At 40.6% G+C, this 18,207-nt stretch overlaps 5 protein-coding genes and 1 long non-coding RNA gene across 7 annotated transcripts; 2 read left to right on the top strand and 4 right to left on the bottom strand.

Moving 5' to 3' along the window:
• Positions 1–126: 126 nt before the first annotated feature.
• On the bottom strand, positions 127–1,020 carry LOC116923815. The gene is made up of 2 exons (XR_004394693.2): positions 687–1,020; positions 127–477 (listed from the first exon to the last, which is right to left on the bottom strand). It is a non-coding gene; the product is annotated as an uncharacterized LOC116923815 (long non-coding RNA).
• Positions 1,021–3,861: 2,841 nt separating this feature from the next.
• LOC116923806 (ubiquitin-fold modifier 1) lies at positions 3,862–5,915 on the top strand. The gene is made up of 4 exons (XM_032930347.2): positions 3,862–4,099; positions 4,165–4,227; positions 5,554–5,684; positions 5,767–5,915. The coding sequence occupies exons 1-4, from the start codon at positions 4,095–4,097 to the stop codon at positions 5,832–5,834; spliced, it is 267 nt and encodes an 88-aa protein (XP_032786238.1). The 5' UTR covers positions 3,862–4,094; the 3' UTR covers positions 5,835–5,915.
• Positions 5,909–11,597, bottom strand: LOC116923798 (coronin-7). Its single transcript, XM_032930334.2, has 23 exons — positions 11,323–11,597; positions 10,948–11,114; positions 10,739–10,887; positions 10,479–10,668; positions 10,183–10,394; positions 10,016–10,098; positions 9,821–9,940; positions 9,597–9,732; positions 9,358–9,504; positions 9,105–9,230; positions 8,821–9,039; positions 8,574–8,754; positions 8,382–8,495; positions 8,131–8,301; positions 7,820–8,061; positions 7,568–7,758; positions 7,365–7,503; positions 7,207–7,296; positions 7,021–7,137; positions 6,816–6,951; positions 6,575–6,723; positions 6,390–6,473; positions 5,909–6,314 (listed from the first exon to the last, which is right to left on the bottom strand). The coding sequence occupies exons 1-23, from the start codon at positions 11,580–11,582 to the stop codon at positions 6,306–6,308; spliced, it is 3,432 nt and encodes a 1,143-aa protein (XP_032786225.2). The 5' UTR covers positions 11,583–11,597; the 3' UTR covers positions 5,909–6,305.
• A 114-nt stretch (positions 11,598–11,711) lies between these two features.
• On the bottom strand, positions 11,712–13,065 carry LOC116923811 (protein ILRUN). Its single transcript, XM_032930358.2, has 5 exons — positions 12,784–13,065; positions 12,602–12,721; positions 12,304–12,533; positions 12,088–12,245; positions 11,712–12,025 (listed from the first exon to the last, which is right to left on the bottom strand). The coding sequence occupies exons 1-5, from the start codon at positions 12,933–12,935 to the stop codon at positions 12,002–12,004; spliced, it is 684 nt and encodes a 227-aa protein (XP_032786249.1). The 5' UTR covers positions 12,936–13,065; the 3' UTR covers positions 11,712–12,001.
• Positions 13,066–13,352: 287 nt separating this feature from the next.
• LOC116923800 (acid-sensing ion channel 1B) lies at positions 13,353–16,356 on the top strand. The gene is made up of 10 exons (XM_032930337.2): positions 13,353–14,121; positions 14,276–14,473; positions 14,578–14,659; positions 14,727–14,815; positions 14,898–15,075; positions 15,137–15,272; positions 15,347–15,605; positions 15,669–15,888; positions 15,955–16,066; positions 16,132–16,356. The coding sequence occupies exons 1-10, from the start codon at positions 14,045–14,047 to the stop codon at positions 16,269–16,271; spliced, it is 1,491 nt and encodes a 496-aa protein (XP_032786228.2). The 5' UTR covers positions 13,353–14,044; the 3' UTR covers positions 16,272–16,356.
• Positions 15,940–18,102, bottom strand: LOC116923805 (alpha-(1,3)-fucosyltransferase C). 2 transcript variants are annotated; one of them, XM_032930343.2, is made up of 3 exons: positions 17,769–17,944; positions 16,614–17,702; positions 15,940–16,202 (listed from the first exon to the last, which is right to left on the bottom strand). In XM_032930343.2, the coding sequence occupies exons 1-2, from the start codon at positions 17,934–17,936 to the stop codon at positions 16,632–16,634; spliced, it is 1,239 nt and encodes a 412-aa protein (XP_032786234.2). In that variant the 5' UTR covers positions 17,937–17,944; the 3' UTR covers positions 15,940–16,202; positions 16,614–16,631. The 2 variants fall into 2 exon arrangements, with proteins under 2 accessions (XP_032786234.2, XP_032786235.2); XM_032930344.2 differs by lacking the exon at positions 15,940–16,202 and adding an exon at positions 17,965–18,102 and having other exon boundaries at positions 16,553–17,702; positions 17,769–17,847.
• Between the last annotated feature and the right edge of the window lie 105 nt (positions 18,103–18,207).

Below are 18,207 nucleotides of genomic sequence, written 5' to 3'. Positions count from 1 at the left end.
CATTACATCACGTTCAGCAGCTTAATAAAGGAGATAAATCCATTTAACGAGGCAAGTGGTGGTCGATGCTGGCTGAACAATTAATTCCGCTTATACTTCCGCTAGATGGCAGCACAAGACACCTGGTCATCAATTCCTCTGTTTATTTAGTATTGTCATTTCCACGGGGGATTCCCGTAATGTAGGAACTTACAAATGACGAAAACACACAAACATAATAAATGTTACAAAATTGCGATGATATCGAGCACGGCTATAGCCTCCATACATCGTTCACCAGCCATTTTTGCTGCTACATTATGTAACGTAATCTTATGTACGTACATAAAAGCGATTTAAATCCCACTGGTGTACGTGAGTGCCTACTATATTCCACGTGCAATTTCAAGCAGAGAATGGCGTCGGGATCAAGAAGAAAATAGAGGATGGGGATCGTTCTCGGTCAACAGCTATTTCGTCTGCACACACTGTGGAAACCTGAATAAGAAATAAAGCCATCACGTGAAACAGTCGAAATAAAAATTCTCAATAGCTTTTAGCTGAAAACGTCTTATTCCCCAAGTAACTAAACAAATAGCAATTTTTAGTTAGGCTACACTTTAGCTAAACGCAGCAGTTTTTCCAAGTCAGTAAGAGAAGAATAGTTTAAGTGCATGCAAAGTTTATGTTCACCACTTCATAAATACCTGAATCTGAACGTTTAGTGGACCACGTTTTCCTTTGTTGTACTGTACGCTCTCGCTACAGGACTTTACCTGGGCATATTGCTAAAGAGGAGCGGTAAGAAACGAAAACTGTCAAAGGTCGTGGTTAACCAAAAGTCTGAGGGGGTGGGGGATTACAATTTTTTAAAAGTAGTTCTTAGAAAATTCGTTTTCATGTCTCAAGCTTGCAAACAAAATTTAAGGTAAACCGATTTTCTGGGAAGCTCTAGGAAGGAGGCGGGGTACGGAAAAGCGACGAATAATATGCAAATGAATGTCATTAAAAATCAGCCCTAAGAATGAAAATAAAATTATTTAATGAATTGCAATTGATGAACGAGTCGACAGCACAAGTTGACAACATTTTCATGTAAAAAAAAAACAAAACAGAAATGATTACGCAGAAAATCGAAGGATTGGTCAAAAAGAAAATGGCTGTAACGCGAGGGACCTAGGTTCGATTCCCGTCACAGACAACTTTTTTTCCACCCAAAATTCTTAGGTTTAGACACTTTAAGCCTACTTAAGGCAACGGGCACTTAACACTTTCGAACAAGTGTATTCACAGGCGATAAACCGATGTGCACTATAATTTTATAGGAGCAGATTTTCATTCAGCCCACGTTCAAGTTGGCCTTTTATTTTGTGTTTGTGTATAGTTTTGGCCATTTCACTGAGACATCCATCAAGATATATTAAGTGCTGGTGCTGGTGTTCCCAGCTGTTGGTAGATATCGGCGTATAATAGCAGTAATAAAGAAGACGAGGCAATGTCTTGCAACAAAGTCGGCGGGGATTATTTATACCATCAACATTTACAATTTTATCTATCCATCTATTATATATACACAGGCTGTGTATATAAATAATTAAATAAATACAAAGAAAGCTTTATATAGTCCCTTTATCTAAATAAGAAGTTGCAGGCATCAGACAGCATTAGTTAATTGAATTTTTCCCTTTTTATTTTTTTGCTCTCTCTCTCTCTCTGATTGGCTAAATAGATGTCTACACTGCGCCTTGTGTGTGTATAGGTCTATATAAAAGAAAAGCTCTGATGCGTTGGTGGCTGAGCCGCTTTCCACCGCCTCATTTGATGAATGCTCTTCTCTATAAAATATATCGTTGTCCGTCCTAACTATTTAGTCGTCTCGGCGCTAATACTCATCCTATTTGGTTCTTTTATTTTTTATTCTTGATGGAATATTTTTAGATAAAATATACCTAAAAAGAGAATTGAATTTTGATGGGATTGGCCGTTGCTAAGGCTAACTCGCTTTCAACTGTGTTTTTAACATTTTTAATTTTTAGATGGGGCTCTATACGAGATGATGATGAGACAACGATTGCAATTCTCTTTTAAAATATGCTGATGATCGACACGCCCAAGAAAGAGCTGGTGATTCAGCCAGACATACTGTTTTCCCATTTTTCTGTATTAACTATATATATGAAAGATTTCCAGGAGCTCTTTGATCTCCCATGAGAATCCAGCACATCACTCGCTTGTGTCTATATATAAAAATACATTATTATTATTTTTTTTCAAATCGTGTCGCTTGTATATTCCAAAGATGCATAAGCTGACACATTCTCTGAATTCGCATCTTCCTTCAGAATGAAAAAAGCTCACAAAACAAAAAAAAAAGAAGTTTGTTATAAGCCGTTTTTATGTAAGATAACGTATTTTAGATATATACATATTTTATATCCGGTTATTGGTGACAGGCACGCGCATCGAAAAACATTTTCTTTTTCTTTTTATTTTTTTTTTTTGCAATGAGCTGCTATGCAAAAAATAAATCTGACAGCGATGCTTTTCTCCCACAGCTCTAAGTATATTATACTTAAAAATGAACGAGAAAAAATCGAGAATGGAAAACAAAGATTCGCCCAGGGCCCCCAAACGTCATCACTAAGCATTTCCCGAAAAAACAAACAAAAAACAAACAGTTAATCATAATTTTCATAAATACATTGTAAAACGGTTGAATGTGCAATAAAAAAGGCCTTTTTGTTTTTCGCTCTACAAAAGTCAGCAGGATCGATTGTTGGGCTGACAACATTGGGATCAACACCTAAATCCCTTTTAAAAAAATAAAATAAATATATATACACACATACAACCAAATACATGCTTCCATTATCCGGAAGCGTATAGGAAAGTTTTCCGATCCCTCTATAAAAGTGTATACAACACATTTCACATGTGTTGTATATAAGAACGGGGGTTATTGGCGTATACATAGGACGCAAGCAGCATCAGTTCCCAACATGAATACCTAACAACATGGATTTTCCTTCCATTATCCATCTCTCTCTCTCTCTCTCTCTCTCTCTATTTATACACACACACACATACACACACCCTTTTCTTTTTATATTGGGAGCACTCTGATCGAAAGTGGCAAAATCTTTTTCTCCGGCCTGTTGGTGTGTATATACATTTTGAAATCGGGCGAGCAGCACTCTTGGCTTTTATCCCCTATTTATATGGATCTTGCATATATCCCAAAAAGTCCAAACGTTCGAAAGACATCCGCCAAGAAAATACACAAAAAAAAAAAAATAAGAAAGTTTCAGAGAAAAATAACAACGTAATAGCAAACTGAGCGGATTACAGTCGAGAGATGAAAGATGCGCTTCATGCTAGAATACTCGGATTATTTACGGGGAAAAAAAATGTTGTGTTTCCATTTGCATGTCCTTATTAAAGAAGGAGGAACAAAAAGAAAAGCAAGTTTTTTTTTCTGTAGTAAAAAGCTTTGTATATATTTATTTGAAGTCATCAGCACTTAGACGGGCCACTCTCGCACCCGTAAATCCTGTAAAAGCAGCCAAAGGATGGCAGAATGCTAACGCTTTTGTACATACATCACAGCACACGCTTTCCATTTTTTTTTTAAATATAAACTTAGAAAAAAGATTTTTCGCTAGAAAAAGAAATTGATGGGTGGCACGTCCCTTAGCAGCCGTATTTACCTTGTGTCCAGGGCCTTTTGAAAATATGGAACGACGTGTACAAAAGGTCTTTCTTCGCCCTGCCTCTTGTTCTTATTTGACGTTGGGATGGGGGAAAAACTGTAAATCTGTGATGTTGTTACACAACAAGTTTTAGTTTTCTTGGAAACGAGCAGTGAACACAAGATGGAAAAAAGAGTCTGATTACGATGTAAATAAACCACGATAAACAATTTTATTATACTAATTCACTGTACGACACAAGTAAAGTAAAAGAAGTAAAATTGAATAAAAGAAAAAACATTTTTCTTGCTGGAACTCGATTCGTTTGCATAAATGTTGCAACGTCTTTGACAACCTGCTGTTCGCCAACTCACAGCTGTCAATTTTCGTTTCTATTTGTTCGACTTTCACCTTGTTTATTGTAAAATGAGGTAACGAAAAATTTTGTTTTTTTCCTTTCAAAATAAATCCAACGTCTTTTGTTTAAACTATGCAGTGGCAGCGGGAAAGTGACTTTCAAGATCACGTTGACGTCCGACCCAAAACTTCCTTTCAAAGTGTAAGTTTCATCGAAAACTTTATCGTTTTGTTTCCATGACAATATGCCTTCTGTGAGCGAAATGGTCGAACATTCCCGAGTTTTCCTAGTGGATATATTGCCGAAAGCGGCCGTAAGTGTTTCGTGGACTTTAAACCAGGCAGAAAAAGCATTCCAATGGGCCAGGTATTGCGAAGAAATGCATGACTCTTTGGTTGAATCAGGTCATTTACAAGAATTAGATGAAGCGCTAGCCAAAGCTGGTGAAACTACAGGCAAATATGTGATGTTTCGAAGAACAATCCTGATGAAAGCTCCTCTCCTCCTGCTTGAAGAATTCCTTCGCAATCCAGACATCACGGAAGACACCATGTTCTGCGTTATGAAAGCCATGAGCAACGTTTTTCCTCCCATCAAGTTCCAAGAGCTGTGCCTAAGTGCTGCCAAGAGGAAAGCATTACATCAGAATGCCGTTGCTTTGATCCATTCGGTAGGAGATTCAGACGCCATATTGTCAGTGAAAGCAATGATTCTTAAAGAAGATTTGATGCAAGATCTTAGCCCTGGTGTACTTGAAGCTAAATTGGAGCCTTTGCTCAAATCAGTGCAGATGATTGAACTGCTACTAACTGTCTTGAGCTTAGCCTCAGAATCTGAAACATTACCCGAGGTCAAACTCAGCCAACTGATTATTCGAGTGATGGAAATGTTGGCCAATAATTGGCTCGACCAAGCAAAAGAAAGCTGTCATTCCCGAACAATCAGCGGCCTACTGGCTGTTCCAGTAGCATTGAGCCGCAAGCTGTGCGAAATGAGCCCCAATTTCTTTCAATCATGGCTGAAAATATTGGCCCTGCTGGCAAGTCATTTGACCCCCATCTATTACGAGAAGGACCACGTTTGGAGTTGGCCCGAAAACGATGAGACATCGAACCGCTTCCGGGGTCTGTGGTTTTCGTTCGATCAATTGGTCCGTCACATGCAAAGTCTGTGGTCTCCTCCCGCTTCTTCACCGCTTAATGAGGATCACGTGACCTCGGAAGCTCGCCAGTTCCTTGAGCGTCAAAAACAGTTGCCCGGCCTCGTATCCATCTGGATGGAAGTCGAGCAGCGATTATCGATCAATGCCTCCAATTAAAAATAACGAATATTCAGCGGGAAACCGAGTCCATTACTGCCTCCTCGAGCTATTTTCCCCCATTGTGTTTGTAACTGGGGTCTTCCCTCCCTTTCTTTGTAACTAATAATCAATTCAAGGAGAACTTTAAATACATCGTTCGATGTGTATCTAAATAGCTTTTTTTGTATATAACCTTTTTCCTTTATTTTTATTGCATGGAAATATAGGCTGAGCGTACCCGAAGCCACGCCTTTTACGGCCGTGCTCAAGTTTGCCGCTGAAGAATTCAAAGTAGATCCGGCCACTTCGGCCATCATCACCGACGATGGAATTGGCATCAATCCACAACAAACTGCCGGTCAGTTGAACTCGCCCCATTTCGCATTAAACTTTTTGACACTTTTAATGTTTGTTTTTTTTTTTCTTTTCTTTTCTCGCAGGCAATGTCTTTCTTAAACACGGCTCGGAATTGCGGCTGATTCCGCGTGATCGCGTCGGTTGCCTCTAACTTTCGTTCCACATTTTAAAAAAATGTATGTTGAAAAAAAAAAACTGAAAAAAAAATGGAGATAAAAGTTTATCAAGTGTTTCCCAATGATGTACTCTTTTCCCTTCTCTCTTCCTCTTTTTGTCGAAGAAGAAAAAGAGATAAAAGACATTGGCACTGACACAGACGATGGAAAAGCTATTACATAATGGGTTTGACACGAAGACGGAAGCTATTTCTTGAAAGAGATAGAAAAGATGAGAAAAAACGATCACGACACACAAAAAAAACTGACGTTAAAAAAAAAACGAATCGAGACTTTTTTTTTTTTTAGGGGAAAAAAAAGAGATATGAAAAATGGAATTTCTCAAGTTTGTTTCTTTTCGTTTTCCATTCGCGTTGGATATGATAATAAGGTAGAAGCTTTAGCAATCCATTTTACCGCTTTTCATTCTTGATCCCTGCATCCATCCAGCTGTTGAAAACGGTTCGTTAATTATCCTATTAAATGAGAATTTTCGAAAGGAAAACAAAAATTGAAGGACGGCTACAAAATTTGATTGTCAATTTGTTTACCCATTCCGATTCGTCGACTCCCACCATGCCGTCCTGTTCCAGAGTCAAATTCACCTCCAGCTGGGAACTGATGGCCGCTTCCAGCTGTCAAGACATTAGAAAAAAATTGGGGATTTTCAATCGAATGACATGTAAATAAATTTAAAAAAAGGGGGGATTATGTGCTCTCGTGCATTTTTAAATACCTGCGCTCCTTTTTCACGCTCTTTGCGTGCGCTGACAGCGGATAAGAAACCGCCACCAACACCACCGTTGATTGAAGATACAATCGGCTCGGCGATGGGCGGGGCTGTTGACGCCGATGGCGTCGTTGACTGAGCCTTTAGACTCGAAACTAAAAACCCCGACGCAATATGCAAATAGAAAATGATTTATTTTTTTTTTTTTTAAATATGAGATGTTGCAAGTCGTTTGACAACAACTTACGCGTTTCCATATCGTTTGGTTTGAGATCCATCCGTTTCGGTGGAATGTTGGCTCCGGCGAACCACTGGCTGGCCGTCATACTGGGTTGCCACAAGACTTTGGTTGGCGGAAATAAATCATCTTGGAAATAATCATTCTGTACAAAAATAAATAAATAAATAAATAAACACAACTTTGAATCGTCTGAAACGTTTGGGGTTTTGACCTTGACACGAGGAACTGTGAAAGACAGCGGCTCAATCGAGTTGGATGTCAGCGTGACGAAACGTGCAAATTCCACATCTTTCACTTGACAGACGTGTTTTGGCAATAAGGCCAATCCCTGGAACGCGCAAATTAGAATCGGTCGTGACATTTAAACTATAAATAAATAAATCCAAAAAAAACAAACCTGAAGAGCAGTCGAACATTTGTGGTGGCTCAGCGGGAAAAGGTGCGGTGGATCTTCTGATACTTCATAACAGTGAATTGTAGTGTCTCCCTAAACCGAACCAAACAATAGACAACAACAACAACAAAAAGAACAAAAATAAAACTTGATTTTGATACCTTTCCGGTTAGGAAAAGTGTTGCGCTGTCTTCGTCGTAATACGGAATGAGTAAAGTAGGCGAGACGTCCAAATTGAGCGTATTCAGCGAAGTGGTAAGATCCGTCGACCGGAAAACGTACAAGAGCCGTTGCGATGACCTAGCGCACAATCCACATTTATAGTTTGAAAATCATTCTTCAAAAATACGAAGCAAACGTATACTTGTCAAAACCGGAGACCAAGAGGAATTTGCCATCTAGGGCCCATGTAACACGAGCGCCTTTGACTCCATTAGGGCCGGCACCTTGGCGAACGGCTGCTCTACTGGCACGGGGCTCGAAAATTCGCACCTTTCCGTCCTTGCACACGGACGCGATATAAGATCCACATGGACTCCATGCCACGCCGAAAACCTGGAACGAAATTCGATAGTTGGAAAGAGAGACATCCAAGTTTTGACATGGACATTGTTACCTGATCGGGATGAGGTTCCAGTTGGACAGTGACGGCGCCACTTTCAATGTCCCATATGCGAATGACGTAATCGGCAGAAACGGAAGCCATCACATCAGCGGCCAGCGGATGAAAGACTACAACAGTTATCCTGTCCGTGTTTTGGGCCACTTCCAGCATTTTAGTCGGCTCATTCGACGATTCCATAAGGATTCCGCCATCGCCATTGACTTCCCAAAGGCGAATACGTCCATCATCACAAGCTAAAATTTAAAAAAAATCCGATTCAATTAGTGATCCCATTCTTTTAGGAAATCAAGTTGTTGCCATACCGACGGCCAGCCGACGGCTATTAAAAGGATCCCAAGAGAAATCCAATACTTTGCACGTATTGAAAAAGGCTGCCAAGGGACCGTCGGGTAGACGACCGCCTTTCTTCAGTTCCAAAATAGCGATCCGACCACCAGGGCCGTTGAGCGGAACGGCCACGCGTTCCGGATTACCTACAAAGCCAAAACGATATCAGCTTTCGTTTTTCTTTTTCTCATTACTTCTTAGATTGAAACAGCAAAGTAGCACATACCGTGGAAACCGTTACACTCGGTGGGTAGAGCGTTGTCAAGGCCGCGAAAGTTTTCCAAATGAGTATTGCGCGGCATGACTGTGCCGTGAAGATGACGGAATTTGGCCACCCGACCTGATTCGAGCGCAACAGTAGACCGAGAGTTAATCGAACAGAGAATGGATCCAAGGTTTTTTTAAACAAATGTTTTACCGAAAATACGAGTGGCCCTTTTGGGGAGAGGAGAGGCAGCCACGGCATTGGCTGAGCTGCTGTCCACGACATTCGAACCAGATGACGTTTCCTGAACGGAATTGATGCGATCCTGGAACATTTGTCGGCGTTGGGCCGTTGTGGGAACTTTGAACACATCATCCTCTTCACCGTTCTTTGCCTGTTTTCAATAAATACACAAGGTTTATTTTTAAAAATTAAATTGAAAAAATGATGCGATTGTTACCTGGTTGACTGTACGATCACTATCACTGCGCTTTTTAGCGCTCATGTCGGTCAAATTACCGTTGGTGTTGTTTTCTTTCTCTTCCAGCGTCGCAGACGGCCCGGTTCGTAATGAAGACGAGCGTCTGACGGCTACGGGTCGGGGACCCCCTTGATTCTCCGTTGTTCCATTGCCTTCGTTAGAACTAAAACGTGGCGATGGTTTGGGAGCGACAAAAGGCTATTTTTTTTTTTTTTATGTTTAGTTATTAGTTTGTTTTCCGAGTTTATAAATATATTCATTACCTTAGGCATTATGTTATTAGAAGATAAACTCCCTTCGTCGGAAACAGATTTTCGCGGTTTGGGTGTAGGCACTGTCTTGACCACCTTGACTTCCTCTTTGCGCTGGCTTAATGGACCCCGAATGATCTAATCCCACGAGATCATAATCCGTGGGAAAACAAAAACAAAAAAAATAGTTACGATGTCGTGTTCTTTAATTTCCCCTTGCCTTGTAAAAATCACATTAGAAAAAAGAAAATAACAACAATTTTACATGGAGATTTTTCCCTTGCCAACGGCTTGGATCCAAGAGTATTTTCTCGACCGTGGCATTGGTTCCCGTCATCCATTGACTAGCGTAGATGGGCGATTCTGAGCCAGCTGTTTCCGGAAACAGATCGGCGTGAAACTCTCTGTAAGACTGCGTCATACCAAAAAAAGAAAAAACAACGAAAATGTTTTAAAAGGTGACAGAGAGCGGCGAAAGGTATTTATTTTTAGCATTTTTTATACCTTGCGTGGGACAATATACGATATGGGAACAACGGCGTTGGCCGTCAGCTGCAATACGCGGTTAGCTTCGCCTTCCATGACTCGCAACGCACGTTTAGGGACTAGACAAGCACCTTTGCTTTGCTGACCTGTATGCCTGAAATCATTAGCCAATTTTTTAACAGTCAATTAAAACTCCATTTCACTTTCTTTTAATGGGATTTTTTTTTTCTCGTTATTTTTACCTCAAGCCTTCGGTGAGGATGGGATCACGTTCGTTCACCTCGTGGAAACCGATGGTATTGTCGCCTTTTCCGGCCAAAAACAGCATTTGAGTATCAGCATCAAAGAGTGGGAGCAACAACCTAACGTATTCAGTGACATTCAAAGAGATTACCAAACTTGTTAACACATAACCGCTAATGACATTAGGCAAATACCCAGTTGAGCTATCGAAGACTAGAGAAAATTCCACTTGGGCAAAGTTGCGCACGTCCCTAACGAACACCTGACGCTGGCGGCTCTGTTTTAATTCAATTTACAACGAGAGAAAGTCTGGTTTAAAAAAAAACAAAACAAAGAATTGATTTTTCTATTGTTTACTTACCGAATCGAATCCGGAAGTGAGGATACGATTAGAAGCCCCCAGCCAAGTGGTTACAGACTCGCGGTTACTCGAATGACTATCGGCCGAATGGGTAACCGAATTAGCTCTCGGATCCCAAATACGAACTTTTTTATCTTTGGAAGTGGTTGCCAGCATGCTCCCGTCTGCCTTCCACGAAAGACTTTGAAAAACGTCTTCTTCATTGTTCAAAGCTAAATCGAAAGTTGAATAACAATATTTAATAATTAAGGAAAACAAGCATAGATTTGTTTACTGACTTATATATATGTACTTACTCATGAGCTCTTCTTGTTTGTGGATATCCCACAAGGTCAATGCATTTCCGGACGACGTGGAAAGTAAAAAATCGGCGACAGGATGAAATAAGACATTCTCTATTCGACGCTGGTGAGCACGCGTCAGTGTGCACTCTGGCGTCATTACGGTCTCTGACAATCCACATTCTGGAATGCTCCATAGTTTAATCTTGAAAATTGCAAAAAGAATGATGAATTATTGATCTGAACAGGGTTTATGTGAACCCTGACACTTTTACCATGGAATCTTGGGACCCTGTAGCCAATAATCCATCGTCAAAAGGAGAGAAATCCAAATCAGTGACTAAATCGGAATGAGCATGGAGGAGTGGGTAGTTTTTAGGCTTCCTTCCTGTGTCGTTTAGAGGAATGACATACAAGTTGCTCCCTGCAAACGGCACAGATTAGCTCAGTCACACATCATTAGCTGGAGCAATTTGAGTCTTACCTGCCACATCAGCATTGAATGCCATGAATGATGCTGAGGCCTTGATAACCTGCCCATTGATCTGGTAGGAACCAATATTGAGGTCTCTAACCCACTCATCAGGTTTGGGCACCTTTGGAGCAGCATTCTTGTATTTGGAAGCTTTGAATCGCCACGACATACTGTCACTGTAAGATCAAGCGAGGACAGGCGGTAATGTTAATGCAATATTGCAATTTATCTGGTAAGAGCAAGTTCTTTCACAATGACCGGTGTACACATTACACGCGAAACAGATCGCCAACACAAAATATGACAGCACGAAAGCCGCGTAACTTGAATTCAAACGTGTCACTGCTTCCAGCAAGAACAGATATTGGGAATACGATTTCTCACCTATTCACCAGTGTGACTACTTGACTACAAGTTAGACAGTCAAAATCTACAATATAAATAACCTCAAGACACAAAGCAGTCGACTGAAACCACGCCCTCCGTACGACAATATACAGCTTTGTCGTTTCTCGGGTGGCGCGATGTGACACAACATTGTCGGAGGGCGCTGCAGTCCACCAACAAGAGAATGACTGGTTCAGCATTAATTCTCGTGGTATAATATCGTTCTCGAGTCGTTCGGTTGCGTAAACTCGTCTCATTCATGCTTTCTTTCACCAATGACACGCGACGTTCAACTTCCCTAGAGAACCTACTTGTATAATCGAGGAAAAGCTAGACACGAACAAATTTGCTACAATGATGTATATACAGCATTAAGAATTTAAAAATAAACCTGATTACAATTTATTCCAAAACAATCGATATCGCAATGATACTAGAGTATACAAAATACTAAATGAAAATCGTAGGTAATTTTGACCTGACAATACTCTTTCATTTCAAAACCCATTAATCAATTAAATCACATCTCACTTCCACAAACACACAAAAAACGTGAAGGGAAAACACGATCCGATATGCACGGAAATTAAAATCATATAGACTCTTCATTCTTTTAAGATTATATAAACAGGCTTTCCTTTCACAATTAAGAAAAATAGTGTGGACAGTGAGAATTTTAAGATCCCATTTGCGCGTCATCCTGAAAGGAAACATTGACTGTTAATTCAAATGTCAGCAAAAATAAAAAGAAATGACACACACCTGATGTAAATGCTGTGCTCGGCCAACATTCTGCGCAGCAAATGGATTAAAAGGGGGACCAATGGGTATTACAGAACCAAGAGCATTGAAGTGAGTAAGTTGCTGTGTTAGTGCTAATGTTCCTCCTTCTGCAACACTCAAGATCACCCATATTGTGTCTAATAGAAACACAAATGAATTTTTAAGAAACCACACAAGGGAACAAGTCACACTGACCTCCAAAATAAGATCCGTTGGGGGTTGCCATTCTCCATTTGCTTTCATACATCCCTGGGAGAGATGGGCTGTTCATATCAACACTGATGTCTGTAACCTCACCAGGATTTAGAGGTGCTACGGGAACAGCTGTTTGCATGGCTAAATTGACACCACCAGTAAAAGCCAAATAGCTACCATCAGGCCACCTGTCATCCCCATTATTAGCAACCTTCCAGGTTTTGACAAAACTGAATGAAAACAAGGCAGTCAAGACTTTTCATCACTCAGTCTTCAATAAAACTGTTTTGAGACATACCTAGTCTGAGGAGGTACACTTTCTCCTTCACCAATCGTGACATCTTGAATCAATGTCATATTGGGAAGTTTGTGTGTGGACTGAAATTCAAAATATGAACAAATAGCAGCTTGGAGGTTCCTAAACAACAAGTCATCCTAATACAGTGCACAATACTTGGAATGAAATAGAAGACTACTTACCAGTTATTCATATCCAGAAAAAACGATGCCGTGGACTCGTTTACATCGTCGCCTACCAATTTTCTTAGTTGAGAAATTAAAACTTCGTGATCTGTCGTGCCCATACAACTAAATTGCTGAAGCAAATTCTGTTCAAGATCATCAACCTCCATGATGTTCAGGAATGTGGCTGCAAAATAAAAGACCAATTAAATAATTGGGAAAAGATTAAGAACAAGACTGTTCGTAACGGCTCTCGTTGAGTAATGTGTGTCCTTGCAATTGTGTGCTCCTTGTAAAAGACCTTTTTCGTTGTGAAACATTGTGCATCTCCTCGCGGAATAAATAGGAAACACTTTGTCTTAAAATCCTACGCTAGATGTCAGTATAATTTTCATTCATCAAATTAGCGCGGTATCCTTCAAGATACAGGCTAAAGGCCGCCATTGTTGACCAGAATGCTGCCTTGTTACGTCAGATTTCTTTCAACTCCATGGCTATTTATTATTCTCCCCAGGGATATGAAAGATCTAACGACGATGTTATCGTTAGACTGCAAGGCACTGCAAGGCAACGTGCAGTGTTGCATCCTAAAAGAACCTATAACACGTACACAAGACCGTTTGGCACATTTGTAGTTTATAGGGCATACAACATTTTAAATTTGTATTATTATATTTTTCTATACTCTGTCCAACATAGTACAGTGTTCAACATGGGTAGGGTCTTCCTCTCTATTCCAAAAGTTTAGTTTCCATGCGAGGCGTTTGGAAAATTTCCTTTCCATTTTGCTGTACTGGCTGTTATGGTTGCATATGATTAGAATGCCCACAGAAATGTGTGGCACATTTATTAAAGACTTAGCCAAACAGGGGATAATTCACCATACGATTCAAATGTTTAAAGGCTACAAAGGGGCGTGTTCCGATGTGTATGTGTCAGAAACTACATTTCAAACTGATTAAGGATAATTGGATCGATGCTCTGAAGGCCATATACTTGCTTCCCAGCATTGTCAATCCTGTAGTTATGCTGGCCATTCTTGTTAGGATTTGTCATGACCCTTAAGGCATCCCTTCCCAGTTGTACCACCTCTCGATGGCTTTGTGTACGCACACGTGTAATTGTTCGCATGCTTGTCGTGAAATATTTAAACACCATAGGACTGAGCAAACAAAATTCTTTCGATTGACTGGTCTTCATCCAAACGTCAGTTCTCCCTATATTGGATTATGGCAACCATAGTTAACATTTGTTTTGGAGTCAGCAGTTGCATGCAGAAATGACGCAGAGAAAGTCATCATTGCCGAGTCTTTTCTCCCCTTCTTTGTTCCCAGAAGATGGAGTAACTCTTCATTGGTGAGTCTTGACAATGTAATTTCATTTCAATCAGGCGCTGTGCAATAAAATGTCTATGAATAATACCCTCTGCTAACAATTCCAATAAAGAATGAAGTATAGCCGTTTCAAAACAACTAGTTTTTTAACCTATGGTCGGCCTATGGTAAAATAGTTTCAGACGAAGACGAGAAATTCATCGACGAAAATTGGCATGGATGATTGGAGGCAAGATGGCCGAAGAACAGCCGTCAAATTCAAACGTCGCAGAATCGTTTTCATTTCCAGGAGTGAAACATCAGGACTCTTGTTGGAGTGACATCGATATCGCTGGCTTCCAGACAGTCTTGGATAGACAAGCTAATCTAATCAGGTTTGAAATAACCTACAAATGGCTCATTATTTTTTATATAGCTTACTAATTAACGTCATCGTGACTGGTGTTGATGAAATCGATTTTTCGTTCCGGAAAAGTAGAAGACTCATTTGGCTCGTGGTTTTGACCATCTGTTTTGCCCTGATGCTGCTACAGACACTAGATCGATTAAATTACTATTTGGTAAGTAATTATCTAGTTTGTTAATGTATTAAAACGTTACGTTGATGACGTATAAACGTTCGTTTAGACGCTGCCGGTTTCAACTACTGTACGCGTCATCAGAAATGATTCCTTGATATTTCCATCTATAACACTTTGTCCTTATCGAGACACCTTGTGAGTATAATACTACAAAGAGATGTGCATGTTCCTGTAATTTACTCACCAGCTGCACCGTCTGTATTAATGTTTACTTCAGGACAAGGGATGCTACACATTTGGATTTGGAAAAACTACAATCTCTGTATGAAACTAATTTTCCGGGAGGAGAAGATTTCAACGATCCAGTGGAGGCCATGTACAAACTCGCCGATATGTATGACGTGGTCACGTTGTGGAAACTTTCTGGCTGGGAGTTGGAAAACGAAATATCAAGCGTACCATAAGTGCACACAGTCTGTCCAATTTGCGTAACTTTTAATGCTTTTTGCGATGCAGTGTTTGCAGGCGAGATTGAACTGTACGCAAAACGGTCAGGTCGAAAGGATTTTTACAGTTCTAGGCTATTGCCTTCACTTTCCTGGCCAACCCGTGACAGTCAGCGGTCATTTTTACGGCTTCAACATTAAACTTTGTATACCAATCAGTCATCACGATAGCCAATATAGACAACAATAACATGCCGTTTAATATTATCTTAATATACAGGCAACAAGGATAACGCGACGGATAAAATCAACAGGTTTTACATGATGATCAGTGACCGGTACAGCACTCACGATATACGCGCATTGACGCACGGCTTCTTCCTGGAACAAGGCTGGAATAAGGAAGTGGCCGTTTCGCTGAAACACTTTCAAGCAGAGAATAAAAATCACGCACCCTGTTCTCCCGACCAATCAATGACCGTGTCACGTTGCATCAGCCAATGTTTCCACAAAACACTCGTCGAAAAAACGGGCTGTCGGTACGTGATGTTCATGCTGTTACAAAGTTAAGCGGATGAAAATCTGTTGTTTGTCGAACACAGAATGCCGTACATGAATTTGTTCAACTTTACATCTGTCCCGTACTGCAACACGTCACAGCAGCTACGCCTGGCCGAAGATTTACAGAAGGATCTTTTATGGGAAGGGCGTGGCTGGCATCCGGCTTCCTGTCAATGCGGATACGCCAGCACTTGTTCGCAATATCTTTACGAGACGAGCTCTGACACGTTTGCTCGCCATGACGAATGTGCACAGTACAAAGTAAATATCTGTTTTTCTATTTGAAAAAATTATAACGAACATGCAAAATCATTTCAAATCATGCAGGTGTATTTTATCGACATGACTTATGAAGAAACCAAAGAGGAATTCGCTTACGATATCATCTCGTTGCTGTGCGATATTGGCGGGACCCTTGGCCTCTTGTTGGGCGCTTCAGGTTTGGGCGTACATTAATGGGTGAATTATTCAGCGAGGATGACACAGTTTAACATTTGATTACAGTGTTGACGGTGATCCAGTTTGTCGACGCCTTGTCACGCCAAATAGCCAAGTGGCTGATGAAAACACCCGAGCTGGTAAAACGCCAAAAATCCAGCATGTTCAACATTGTGCAAACGATAGTGAAACCGACTGAATATTAGATTCGTCATTACCACAAATGAATGATGATGATGATTTTTTTTAGAAAATGGAATCATACTCAATTCAGTCTACTCTAATCATAAAGAATATTTTGGTTACATATATTCTTGCATGATGACAGCTTGCCAAGTATAATCATGTGTTTCATTCTCACTGTTAAATGGAACCTGGTTAAATTAGATAACACCTCACACTTATTTGCTACAGTCACTTAAAAAAACACGAATACGAAAATAACCTAGCAATAAAAACTATACGTATTAGAAGAAAATGCATTAAAAAAAAAATCAAATACGGGAAATGACATTTCAGTAGGAACTTTTGTAACCCAGGGTGCATACCATTGACGTCGAGTTCTGTTACGAAGAGATAAATGATGTAGGCGGTACGATGCACGTTGGGTTCGTGACAGACCCCGTCCACCAAGCAGAAATATTTGAATAAATTTTGCTTTTCGTGTTCGTGTCTCTCAGCATCTTGCACAGCCGACACCAATCACCCGCCCACGGGTTAACAACGTATTTCCTTCTCCATCGGAAATAACTCAGGTAGAGCTCATCGTCCACCATCAATTTTTTCAGGTGATTGGCCAGGCTCTCGGCACTTTCAAAATCTCTGGCATCCACGTAGGATCCAACTGGAAGATGGAAAGAATAATCGGATCCTCCGTAAACGACCGGCACCGTGTCGTGCATCAACGGTCGGTACAATTTCTCTGTCACATAATCTGTGCAAAGAGAATTTTCAAAACTGAGGTAGAAACGATAATAACGACTGAGCATCGAGTCGCAATCAGCCCGGGTGGGACATTGAACTTTTCCGCAACCTCCATAAATATCCACCGTAATAAAACGTGACAGTTTCCGAACTAGAGATTCCCTTTGGCTGTTTGAGTGGCAATTGGACACGAACCAGGCCACTGTTCGATTTTTGGATGCCAGATTTATTTTGATTGGAGCTGACGAATTGAAAGTGTCTTCTACAGTGGTGACGTCAGTACGTGGAAAATCCGAACAGGGTGGAGTTGGATCTATGCACTGCAAACGACCGTACGTGATGGGAACGTCAGAGTCACGTCGATAGGATATCGTTCGGTTGAAATAATTTTGAAACAATGGCTGTTGGAATTTGTAAAATTTCGTGTACACTGGCGATTCTTGAAGTACAAATATAAAGTGTTGATGAGGACGTCTCCATTGAGGTGGAGGCAAATCATCAACGTCGATATCTTGACCGTGGAATAAAATGGCGTCGCTATCGTTCAGCAAACTGCGATCCGTCGTTGTCAAACATCCGCTGCTTCCTTCCATGTGATTGCATTGGGAGAAAGTAGCCCGCCCGACTCCAATGCCAAAGTCTTTCATGTCGTAGAATTTCGTCCAGTACAGAACGATAGGGCACAGCTTCTCTGGTGTAACCAAGTAACGAACCTGTTTTAATTATTAAGGACAATTATACGATCGAAATTATAAAAGAAACTCAAGTCACATGGGTACCTGTTGGCGTTGAAATAGCAGACGATAATCGTAGAAGAAATTCATTACGTAGAGGACTGCGAAAGTTCCTAGAAAAAGTCTAATAAGTGAAGACAAACTTATTGGTTTGAAAAAGCTTCGTCTCAACATTATTCGACTTCCAATGAAAGTCGTGAAGCATTTGGCCATTTCCACGTTTCAGCTGGAACTGACATACCTTTACGTGTACAGTGGGCAGCTGTGACATATCTGGTGTTTGTTTGTTCAGGAGCTCTGATGAGACTGTCTCACACGCCGATTATTAGGCACACTCTGTCAGAAAAAGATACATTTTTTTCGTTTTATTAAAGTTAGCATAAGAAATTTGGTTGTACATCGTTTTAATTTTCTACGTGCTGCTCTGACGTAACGTAACTGTGATTTCTGCAGATAAGCCAAATTTTGGCTAAACGAAGTTGAC

Source organism: Daphnia magna, linkage group LG5 (genome assembly GCF_020631705.1).
Source record: "Daphnia magna isolate NIES linkage group LG5, ASM2063170v1.1, whole genome shotgun sequence".
NCBI classification, from domain to species: domain Eukaryota; kingdom Metazoa; phylum Arthropoda; class Branchiopoda; order Diplostraca; family Daphniidae; genus Daphnia; species Daphnia magna.
Note: the sequence above shows the minus strand (reverse complement) of the source record. Positions and strands in the feature narration are given on the sequence as shown.

What these genes read in the sequence shown, in the direction of transcription:
- LOC116923806 (XM_032930347.2), top strand. An exon ending in CCAAAACTTCCTTTCAAAGT is followed by an intron (nt 4,228 to 5,553) that starts GTAAGTTTCATC and finishes ATGGAAATATAG; the next exon opens with GCTGAGCGTACCCGAAGCCA. An exon ending in CAATCCACAACAAACTGCCG is followed by an intron (nt 5,685 to 5,766) that starts GTCAGTTGAACT and finishes CTTTTCTCGCAG; the next exon opens with GCAATGTCTTTCTTAAACAC.
- LOC116923798 (XM_032930334.2), bottom strand. Translation starts at nt 11,582, where the DNA reads ATGAGACGAGTTTACGCAACCGAACGACTCGAGAACGATATTATACCA. An exon ending in ATTCAATGCTGATGTGGCAG is followed by an intron (nt 10,888 to 10,947) that starts GTAAGACTCAAA and finishes TGCCGTTTGCAG; the next exon opens with GGAGCAACTTGTATGTCATT. An exon ending in CAGGGTCCCAAGATTCCATG is followed by an intron (nt 10,669 to 10,738) that starts GTAAAAGTGTCA and finishes GCAATTTTCAAG; the next exon opens with ATTAAACTATGGAGCATTCC.
- LOC116923811 (XM_032930358.2), bottom strand. Translation starts at nt 12,935, where the DNA reads ATGGAGGTTGATGATCTTGAACAGAATTTGCTTCAGCAATTTAGTTGT. An exon ending in TTTCTGGATATGAATAACTG is followed by an intron (nt 12,722 to 12,783) that starts GTAAGTAGTCTT and finishes CTTGTTGTTTAG; the next exon opens with GAACCTCCAAGCTGCTATTT. An exon ending in CAACGGATCTTATTTTGGAG is followed by an intron (nt 12,246 to 12,303) that starts GTCAGTGTGACT and finishes TGTTTCTATTAG; the next exon opens with ACACAATATGGGTGATCTTG.
- LOC116923800 (XM_032930337.2), top strand. Translation starts at nt 14,045, where the DNA reads ATGACGCAGAGAAAGTCATCATTGCCGAGTCTTTTCTCCCCTTCTTTG. An exon ending in CGGCTTCAACATTAAACTTT is followed by an intron (nt 15,273 to 15,346) that starts GTATACCAATCA and finishes CTTAATATACAG; the next exon opens with GCAACAAGGATAACGCGACG. An exon ending in ACGAATGTGCACAGTACAAA is followed by an intron (nt 15,889 to 15,954) that starts GTAAATATCTGT and finishes CAAATCATGCAG; the next exon opens with GTGTATTTTATCGACATGAC.
- LOC116923805 (XM_032930343.2), bottom strand. Translation starts at nt 17,936, where the DNA reads ATGGCCAAATGCTTCACGACTTTCATTGGAAGTCGAATAATGTTGAGA. An exon ending in TGCTATTTCAACGCCAACAG is followed by an intron (nt 17,703 to 17,768) that starts GTACCCATGTGA and finishes TAATTAAAACAG; the next exon opens with GTTCGTTACTTGGTTACACC.